The 10,721-nt window shown below is 48.6% G+C and overlaps 1 protein-coding gene across 3 annotated transcripts in view; it reads left to right on the top strand.

The window, feature by feature from the left end:
* The first annotated feature begins 2,186 nt into the window (after positions 1 to 2,186).
* The window catches only part of CCR9 (chemokine (C-C motif) receptor 9), a 15,943-nt gene continuing 7,408 nt past the window's right edge, over positions 2,187 to 10,721 (top strand). The window contains exons 1-2 of one of the 3 annotated variants that reach the window (XM_010862409.1): positions 2,187 to 2,321; positions 9,136 to 9,180. In XM_010862409.1, the coding sequence (XP_010860711.1) occupies positions 9,160 to 9,180 (21 nt within the window). In that variant the 5' untranslated portion in view covers positions 2,187 to 2,321; positions 9,136 to 9,159. Of the gene's footprint in view, positions 2,322 to 2,362; positions 2,475 to 8,674; positions 8,856 to 9,135; positions 9,181 to 10,721 lie in introns of those variants that run through there. The other 2 variants (XM_010862410.1, XM_010862411.1) reach the window with 2 other exon arrangements.

The raw sequence follows: 10,721 nt of genomic DNA, 5'->3' as shown, positions 1-10,721 counted from the left end.
CACTGACCTTCAACCCAGTGCAGCCCCAGGCCCTGGGACCCAGAGGGCCTGCACCCACCCCCTGCCCTCTAGAACTCATCTAGGCGAGAATGCAGAGAGAAAAATCCCCGTTGCAGAAGGGAGCCAGCAATGGCCCATAATCACCCAGCTCCGAATTCTACCTGCACAGAGAGAAACGCAGCAAAGAAAACAAAAGAACGGGGAGGCCCCTCTGAGGAATGAAACAAACTGAGTGACAGCGGAAGGAACCCCTCTCGTCCCAGCTCACTGGAGGCACCCGAAGTTCTCCCTGTCGCCTCCCCAGCCTTGTTATCCCAGCCTCCTCTGCAACCCAGGGAAAACTTGGGAATTCCAAAGTGGCTCATCTAGAACTTCTGGACCGACTTCCAGAACACGTGGACCGCGGGGGCGGGGGGTGGGGGCGGGGGCCACACAGAAGACAGAATTCTTCCCACAGCAGCACACTGACCCCTTCTCTTGTTCCCTGACCACCGCCCCCCAACTGCCCCTCCTCCCACCAGACTCACCAGCCACGTGGTGGGCAAGCAGCCCGAGTCAAGAGGAGGTAGAAAGCACAGCCATCTTCCTCGCCCAGGGCGCTTGCCCTTGTAGTGCCAGGCTCAGCCTCCTGGAAGCTTTCCCGGGTCCCAAGCAAACACAAGGGAGGAGCCACGTCACCACTCCCTCCGCCAAGACCCCCAGAAATCAGTTCAGGGGGCATTTGTGTCCCTCTGTGGCCCCTTCCTTCTCTGTCATCATTTGCCAACTCCAAGGGAGAAGTGAAAGGCCACAGCGTTCAGCCGATTCTCAGTCAGGCCCCGTTTTAGACATGATACTCAGTGAATGTGGACGAGGTTAGGGAATTCACGGCTCCCTCAGGCTGCTGAATCAGCCACTGCTTTCATTCTTACTGCTCACTGCGCTGAATGTTTCGTATGGGCTACTTGCTGGCCTTTCCATTTAGATAATAAAGCCAGCTGCATCTTCTGCATGGCTTTGTTCTGTAGGAACTGATGGTGGCTGTGATGGATGGGTCCTGTGCCTGGAAGAACACCGCCAAGGCCACAGGCCGATATATAATATACTGAACAGGCGAACTCAGTCTCACTGCAGTGCTGTGGGGACTTTTTCCCCAGAACAAATCTGAAAAAAAAAGAGTCTTTGCCATAATGACAACAAAGAATCAACTTGAGTCTTTTCTCTGTTCTGGGCATCAGAGGCTGTTGACTGTAGCTTCTCTTTCACAGTTATTCCCCAAATGCCCCTCAAATGCCAGGCATGGTGCCTGGCCCTGGGACCCAGAGAGGTGCAACTGTATCGTGATCGAAGGCTCCACCGTAGCTGCTGTTGCTGGTGAAGACTTGCACGCGTGACTTTGTCAAAAATATAACATCTGTTTAGGTGTTTTTCAAAATGTCACCTGAACACCCATGATCAGTAAGATGAAATGCATCATTGATGCTGATACATCTCATGGATAGTGGTCACATCAGAATGAAATCTTACTGTATTTGACCTCAGTTTTAAGGGGTTCCTGGCTCTCCAACACTCCCTGTGTTCCCAGATGTGTCTGTCCCATGCATGACCTTCGAAGGTGGCACTGCCATCCGACGGAACTTTCGGAGATGACGGGCCTGCTCCTCACCTGTGCCGTGTACCACGGTAGCCACGGCCACACACGGCTGTCAAGCACCCGAACTGTGGCTACTGTGACTCAGGAACTAGTCACATTGTGATTGATTTGAATTTAAACAGGCAGACGTGGCTAGTAGCTATGGTACCATAGTAGCTGTACGGGTTTAGGTACATCTAAGGTCTAATGGGTCACTCTGTGATGCCCAGGGCAGGGGGTAGGGGTGATCATCACCCCCTCACAGGCCTGTCCAGACAATGAGACCTTATAAAGATACACTTGGGCCAGCTTGATCCCTCTCGATGGGACTCTCCACCTCCCCATCCCCTGAAAGGAGTCACGCTGTCTAGGAAAAGAAATGGCTGTCAGATGATCGGCTTGTCTGAGCATCTTCAGAGAAGACAGTTTTCCCTTAGACGAGTACTTCTTGGCTTTTCAGTTCTGTTTGCACATTACCGACTCTGCTGATTGCTGGAAGCTGCAGCTGGTGACTCCCTCTCCCCACCCTCCTGGCCACCCCACCAGTGATAACTCAGGCAGGGGTGGCCTGGTTTCCTTTCTGGTAGGTAGCAGCCTGCTCAGAGCTCACAGAAGGCTTGCCCCTCATCCCAGGCAAAGAGCAAGCCAGGCCCTTCCCCAGAGCTGGCGGGGCCGCCTCCTCCCGGAGCCTCACTCGCTGCCCTCCCCCGTGAGTATCACCTTCTTCCTCCTCCCCATCCCAGGGGCGCTGGGTCCTCAGTTGTGTGCTGACACGAAGGCTTCTAAAACCCACTCGCTTGCTCAGTGGCCTTGAGCACCAGGTACTTGGCTAGAAGCTGCCAGGGAGGCAGAGGTGAATCAGGTGGGTGCCTTGCCCAGGCTTCCAGGGTGAGTAATAAGACTGCCTCCCACCCACACGTGTGAGGCTCGGGTTCAAGACAGTCTGTTCAGTGATCTGTTCCTTGAAGGAGGGAGAAGCAAGAGTGGGGGACATGTGACAAGAAGGTGGGCCGGGGCTGGGAAAGTGAAGCCCCGATGAGGTCCCTGGGTCTGAGGGGCTGTCCCAGGGAAAGTGTGTTTTTGGCAGCATTCTCTGTAGCAACGAAAAACTGGAAACGAGTGAACTCTGCACCAAGAGGTGACTGGTTAAATGAATCATATAGAATCCAGAGAGTGGAACACTTGGCAGCCCCTCAATCTGGTGACATAACTTCACACTGAACTGGCATTAAAAGTGGTCCGTGAGAGACTGTTAACTAGACAGCAAGACAGAAAACGCTTTGGGTAGTCTGATTTCCTTTTCTTCACGGGTTATGTGTGTATGTGGGATTGTGTTAGAATGTCTAAAAGACCGCATCTCAGAAGATTAACACTGGCCATCCTAGGAAAGGGGTGTTTGGGGAGATTTTATTTTCTTCATTACATATGCTTGCTTTGGGGGATTATTTTTTCTTCATTGTGAATACAGTCCTTTACAATCAGATAAAAGTAAAGCTGCTCTATTATAAGTGACTCCTCACTGACTACTGCTTTGTCCTGTCAACATACTTGTCCTCATCAGCTCTTAGCTGGCTGTGGCCCCTTGGACCCTCTGTGGGTGGGCAGCTGCTGGGTCCGGGGCTGGGATGTGGAACAGCCACCAGTGGGCGAGGCCTGCTCCTCCCTCCCCTCATCCAACAAACCCAAGTTCACCTGCCATTTTAGCATCCGGCATCTGACAGCCTATTTGTACAAATATCTGTCCATCTGCTCTGAAGCCCCCTCACATGCCCCTCACTCACAGCCCCTGGGCCCAGTGCAGTGCCTGCCCGGCGAGGGGTGGGCGCCTCACCCAGGCTGGGGGAACAGAGAGAGTCTGCACAGGGACAGCTCAGAGTCCCTGCAGTCATGCAACGTGAGAAAGCAGAGCTTCCAAACAAAAACAAAACGCAAGAGGTGATTCAACTTCTGTGTGGCAAGTTGGACAAAGATCAAAGTCAGGACCTGCCTTCCTGACTCACTTTAGTACGGTATCCAGTTTACTGGGGCTACTATGAGTAACACCATGCGGATTTTCACACTGGTTGCCTTGAAGGACAGCAGAGACTAGAAAAACGATAGATATTAATGGATCCCAGGCTAAGTTTTCTAATAGGCACTTTCCACTCTTGGATACGAGCAGCTCCCTGCTCCTCAGGACCCGGCACATACTTGCTGCTTTCCGGCATTCACACCTCTGTGGATATCTCTTACATTTCCCTGACCTGGAGTCATGTCTTCTCCCATCACTGAACGCCCGCATGCTCTTCAGCCTACATGTGTGCGCGCTAAGTTCTTTCTGTTGTGTCTGACTCTTTGCGACCCCATGCACTGTAGCCCACCAGGTTCCTCTGTCCACAGGAATCTCCAGGCAAGAATCCTGGAGAGGGCTGCCATGCCTTTCTCTAGGGGTCTTCCCGAGCCAGGGATCGAACCTAGGTCTCCTGTGTCTTCTGCATTGGCAGGTGGGTTCTCTACCACTAGCACCACCCGGGAAGCCCTCTTCAGCCTACAAGAGCCAGCAAAATTGTTGCCTTCTCAATGAAGCCCTCCTGGATTTTCTCCAGTGCTAGGGACTCGGCTTCCTTCTCCCAATTCCAAAATCATCTCCTAGCATTTCCCATCTTTGGTATTTGCAGCCATGATGTATCCACTGTACTTGAGTGTGAGCTTCTTGAAGACATGGATCATGTCTTGCACAGTATTTAAGCCAAGAAAGTGTATCCGGTGTCCAGGTACATTGTGTAAGTTAGCTGTGGGGTGAAGCCTGCTTCCTCATCATTGCAGAGTTCTCTGCATCCCGCTAAGAGCCTTAAAGCACAGCACTGCACTTGACCCTGGAAACAAGCCTCTAGAGTAGGTCGGGTGATCACGTCCATTTTACAGACAAGGAAACCAAGGCTAGGGGAGGGCAGGTCGCTCCTTGCTAAGGTCCCACAGGCAGCAAAGGAGGGGCCAAGGAGCAGATGGGGGCCGGTGTGCTCCCCCGCCTCACTCCCCTGGGAGTCAACAGACAAGCAGGCTTTGTAGACGGGGTGGCTCATGCACCCCAGCGCGGCCTCATGGAGCGGCGGGGGAGACCCGGGGGCCACTGAGCCCAGCCCTCATGTTCTCCCAACAGACTGCAGAGACGTCCCTTGCTTTTGGTGTGTTTTGTCACTTGCGGGTTTTCCCCTTCTGTTTTTCTCTCCTTCTCAGGGGTCAGAAGAAAATGAAAGCAAGCTCTGACACTTGTGCAGTCTGTGGAATAACACAGACGAAAACTATGTGATACAGGGCAGGAGGAGCAGATGAAAAGGCTCGGGGCGGCGGGGGGTGGGGTCTTTAGGTGGGGGGGTCTAGGGAGGAATATTTTTCATTTTCCGTTTCACCCCTGGGCTCTCTCCAAATCTTCTATGAGCCCAAAGCACCTTTATAACGGAAGGAAGATAAACCTTTACAGAGAGCCAGTGCAGGATTCCAAAGTGGCCAATAGTAGACGCAGTGAATTTACTTGCTAGATTTCTTCTTCCAGGGTTAGGAGGAGACGAGTTCCTCCTATGGACAACTTTTGCAAACAGGTGTACAGGACAGAAGAGTGCTGGGGCTTATTTTTTCCTTTTTTTTAAGCTGACAAGTTATTTTTAAGATAGCCCTTAAAATAAAATGTTGTACACAAAGTAGAATATGTAAATAGGTTACAAAACCTAAAGGAAAACAACATCCTTGTTTAATTTCCTTCCAGAAAACACTTCAGTACTGACAGCTATCAAGTGTATAACCTTTTATATATTTTTTAAAAGATCATGCATCATAATCTACATTTTGCATGTGTATACCTAAAAATCTTGGTGACCTCCTTGCATCAGTGTGAGGTCTGATTTATTCTATTTATTGGCTACATGCGGTTTACTGCATGAGTGTATCAGAATATTACCTACTGCTGACCCATAGGTTGCCTTTAGTTTTTTTGATTCTGGGGGGGCGGGGAGACAACATATAGGATCTTGTGTGTTAGTCGCTCGGTTGTTTCTGACTCTTTTTGATCCCATCAACTATAGCTGACCAGGCTCCTCTGTCCACGGGATTCTCCAGGCAAGAATACTGGAGTGGGTAGCCATTCCCTTCTCCAGGGAATCTTCCTGACCCAGAAATCGAACCTGGGTCTCCTGCATTGCAGGTGAACTCTTTACCATCAGAGCCACCAGGGAAGCGCATTCATGTACCTTTATGTTCTTTTGTGTGAGTACTAGAAGGGCGTGTTCCCAGCAGATGAACAGCTGAGTCAGAGCTGCTGTGCTCGGTATGTTTCGACAGACACGGTTTAATCCTCCGAAAAAGTCACACAAATTTACTCTCCCCACTGCTGTGTGGAGGCCTTGCCCTCAAACTCTCACCAGCATCATTACCATCAATCCTTATTTTCAACCTGTAACTAGCTAAAACCAAATCCATTCTTTATTCTTCATGTGGCCTCCTCCTTTGGGAATTTGTTTTCTCAGATATTATCTGGCTAATATTTAGTCTTTTTGTGCAAGTTAAAAGAAGGCGACATGGGATGGCAAAGAGTCTGGGGCTACATAGATACTAGAAATATATGAAGTGTTTTCTAACAAATGTCTTATAAACTATCTCCCTCTTCCCCAAGATGTATTAAAGTTAAATTAGATGAGTTGAGATTTTTCCATCTTAACTAGGCAAATTTTTACAAAGATTTGTTTCAGAGCATAAGAGAAAAAAAATCATAAAGTCAATGGGGCAATTTGTCATTTGGGGGGAGATTCTTTGAGACGAAGTAAATTTCTTATCAAATGCTCACCTGCTAATCTCACCATCCATTGGTGATTTTCTAATCACAGTAATCCTCTGTACTTATTAGTCGGCACCATAAGGAGAGCTCAGTTTTCTCATTTATTTTTCTCAGTATGGATCCACGGATCCTGATTTATTTGAATGTGCTATAATGACTGCCATCATTATTTAATTTGATGCTCAAATTGCCTCAGATTTGGCTAGTGGAACCCTATCAAGTTGGTGCCTCTGTCCTTTGACAAGCCCTCAATGCCTTTAAACACTTTCTTTCTGGGTTAAAAATCAGTCCCAAGTTCATTTTACAGTTTCCCTGCCCTCACTCTGGAATCAGGCATTTCTCCATGGGGTCCTGGTTCCTTGTCAGGAAGAAAGGTTTTTAGAAACCAAGACCTGGGCACCCAATGGTCATTATATGGTGTGTCCTTGCTTTCACAGCAAGGACTCGCAGCAGAGCCAGGAAATAAGCTAAAACACATAACAACTGTGGCACAGCAGGTCAAGACTCCACCTGCGATGCAGGAGATGCAGGAGACGTGGGTTTGATTCCGGGGTCAGGAAGATCCCCTGGAGGAGGAGGAAACGGCAAACCACTCTGGTATTCATTCTTGCCTGCAGAATCCCACAGACAGAGGAATTTGGTGGGCTACAGTCCACGGGGTCGCAAAAGAGAGTCGGCCACGACTGAAGTGACCAAACACTGACACACTGACACAAACTTATCTGTATCTATTTATCAATCGATTGACTGATCTATCAAACATTATCTGCTTAATCTCTTCTAACCCTAAAAGCCATGAGTTCATACTGAGCCCTCGATTCCCACCGAACAGCCCAAGGCACTTCAAGGCACTTCGGAGGAGCTACTGGCAGGAAGGCTACAAGGAGGAAGTTCTGGGTGTCTTTCCCCCGCCTGCTAATGGCCCGATATGACTCTGAAGAGGGACAGAAACAAGAAGTGTTCATCAGATCTTGCTGTTTTTCCTTTCTTTACTTTAACCACTTTACTGAGATCCAGCTACCAGCTCTGCAAATGTCTGAAGCACAGAGCCCAAGTTCTGACATTTGTGCACCCCCGTGAGATCACCACACTATCATTCCAGTGAGCACAGCGCTCACCCCAGAGGCTCCTTGGCCTGCTCTTGTCCCTTCCTGTCCCTTGCCCTGCCCTGCCCTTCTCTCTGTCTCCAGGAAATCACCGATCTGCTTTCTGTCACTATTGATTAGCTCCCATTTCCTAGAATTTTACACAAGTGGAATCACACAGTATGTACTTTTTCAGGTTATTTTGAAATTTATCCACATTGCTGTGTGTATCAGCAGCTGTTCCAAATTCACTGTATGGATACTCCACCGTGACCTATTCACTCTATTTGAAGGACAGTTGAGCTGTTTCCAGTAGCTGGCTATTACAAACAAAGCTGCCATGAACATTCATATGTCAGTCTTTGCGTGGATATAAGCTTGCGTTCTTCTTAGGCAGATACCACATGGTGGGTGTAACGGGTTTCCGTAGTGGCTATCCCACATGGTATGTTGCTCTTTTTCTTTGAATTGGAGTATGGTTGCTTTACGGTGCTGTGCTTGTTCCTGCTGTACAGCAAAGTGAATCCGTCGATACATACACATCCACTCTTTTTTTAGATTGCCTTCCCATTTAGGTCACCAAGAGCGTGGAGTAGAGTTCCCTGTGCTGTACAGTAGTTCTCGCTAGTTCTTGTCTATTTTATACATAGTCGTGTATCTTTGTCAATCTCAATCTCCCAAGTCACATGCTATGTTTTTAAAACAACTACACTCTTAGAAAAGCACAGAGAGTCATGAGGCTGTGTTATGAAAACAAGAATAAAAATAGCCCAACAGGTTACAGTTGGATGTATGAGGGGAAAATTTCCTTCCAGAAGCTTGGGGTGTGGGCTGAACATGTTTCTCAGAAACACACTCACTGAAGGTGTATGAAGAAAGAAATGCCCCACTCAGGCACAGACCCTTCCTTGAAAGGAACCAAGCTGTTGTTTGCTTGGCCACAGAGGTGTGGGTTTTGCAGAGATTCGAAACACAAGAAAACGACAGCGGAGATTTGTCTCAGTTAGTTTGGAGGCCCTCTGCATGAGACAACTATGTTTTCTTTGGTAAAGAAATGCAGGACTTCCTTTTCCTGCTGAAGTCAAGGTAGAGCAAACAGGCCCCAAATTTGTAAACTGAGCACGCAGGGAGGTGTTGGGGTGCTGGGCCCTTCCTGGTGAGGGACTCTGACGCTGGCAGAGGCCACCTCACCCTGGGGTTCCTGCCTCCTGGTTGCCGAGGGGCCCCTCCAGCAGTCAGCTGGAGCATTCTTTTAAGTCTGCTGTCCTGCTGTCCTCAGGGGACACTTGGTGGATAAAACTGGAGTAGCGGCGCCTGGTAGAGAAGCTGAGTTATGAGAAGAAGGGTTAAGGTAAAAAGGACGCGCTGGGAAGACATCAAAGCCCCCAAGTGCTCTCAAAGGAGAAATTTCTTTCAACTCTGGGTTAACAACCTAGATGACTGTGAAATCTAGACTTGACTTGAAATCTATTTAACTCAGCATCAGTATAACATGGATTCTAACTCTAGCTTGGCATTTTTTTTTGGTTCACGAGAACAAACAAATTAAATGCTTCATCTCCATCTCTCGGAACTTGCTCCTGTTCAGTCAAAAGCCAGTCCTCGTTCTGATTTTTGCCCTCTCTTTCTAGAAGCAAGTCTGAGTCTGACCCACCATGGTCCCCACAGAAGCCACAGTGAGTATGGCCACATCCTTGGGCTCCTTGAAATACACTGCATTTGGGGCCTCGTTTCGGGGAGTGGGAAGGGCTCCATTGTGGGGGAAGGAGTGCTCTGTGGTTTCCCAGGACAAGAGTTCTGCTGAGCGATGCTCCAGACAGCTGGTCAGTGCCCAGCACAGAGGGCTGTGCAGACACGAAGCTCTAGAAGAGCTCTGCGGTATGTGTGCAGGGGGCGAGGGGCAGAGGAGAAGGCTGGTTCAGGTTTTACTCATAGGTGAGGGTTTTATGATCTTTACAAGGTGCTTAGTCCCATGTGTCTGTTCTGAAACTCAGACAAAAGAGGGCAAGGGAGAATTCATTTGCTTTTAAAAGACCCATGGTGGGCATGTTAGTCGTGTTTCTTATCAAACATTATAGTCTTTACAAAAAAGCAAATAATGATATATATTTCTCTGAAAGAGGCTAATAGAAATCAGTGAGTACAGCTATGATCCAGAGAATCATTCATGATTTTATAGCCAAATATAATTAATTATAGAATCAAAATTCCTATGCTTTACTTATATTAAATGCTCACAAAAATATCTAAGGATTTTAATTTTGCTTTCTCAAAGGGAGAATCTGGGTTTTACACATAGGTATTGAAGTCAAACATTCTTAGTGGAGTTGACAAATGTCCTCCATGCTGTAGGTTCCCCCCACCTATGGAGAGTGGTGGTTGCCACCACTGACATCAAGTAAGTTATTTATCACATGCTGATGATCTTTAGCATTGCATATCTCATCATGTTTCCCATAACAACAACAGCAATACCAAAAAGACGATTATTTTGGGCCTGCTTAAGTAACAAGGTGTGTGTAAGTCACTTCAGTTGTGTTCGACTCTTTGCAACCCTAGGGACTGCAGCCTGCCAGGCTCCTCTGTCCGTGGGATTCTCCAGGCTAGGGCCTGGGGCTGCCATGCCTCCTTTAGGTGATCTTCCTGACCCAGGGATTGAACCGAGTCTCTTACGTCTCCTGCACTGGCAGGCAGGTTCTTTACTAGCACCACCTGGAAAGCTGAAGTACAAAATAAGTCTCTATTTTTCTGACCAAAATTAGAACCGTAGTTTCTCCTGAAACAGAATCTGCTCTTTATCCCTGATGCTGGAAACACATCAGTCATTCAGTTTTATCATTTGGGATCTTGGGAAAATATCCAAACGTTGCAAGGCAGCCTCAGAAAGGAAGAAAATGCACTCAGATAATGACCTTTTGTGATCAAGAGGTGTCCAGCACCACCTACACGGGGACAAGCTGTGACCTCTGTGGCTATGAGCTTGGTCAACAGCCGTGACTTTCCTGGGGCCACTCTTCTGAGGACCGGCCGTGTTCCAGTCACCACCCAGGGCACCGTGTTCCTCCGGTCTCACAGTAAAGGCGGAGCCACGCTAACAGATGAGGAAAGCGACGCTGGGGGAGGAACGGAGGGTTCAAGGTCAAATGGCTCAAAGAAGAGAAGACTCGGGAGGGAGGCCTCGGAAAGTCGGGGGAAGATGGAGTCCAGGAGCTGTAGC

This window comes from Bison bison, unplaced genomic scaffold (genome assembly GCF_000754665.1).
Source record: "Bison bison bison isolate TAMUID 2011002044 unplaced genomic scaffold, Bison_UMD1.0 scf7180017864482, whole genome shotgun sequence".
In the NCBI taxonomy this organism is placed as follows: domain Eukaryota; kingdom Metazoa; phylum Chordata; class Mammalia; order Artiodactyla; family Bovidae; genus Bison; species Bison bison.
Note: the sequence above shows the minus strand (reverse complement) of the source record. Positions and strands in the feature narration are given on the sequence as shown.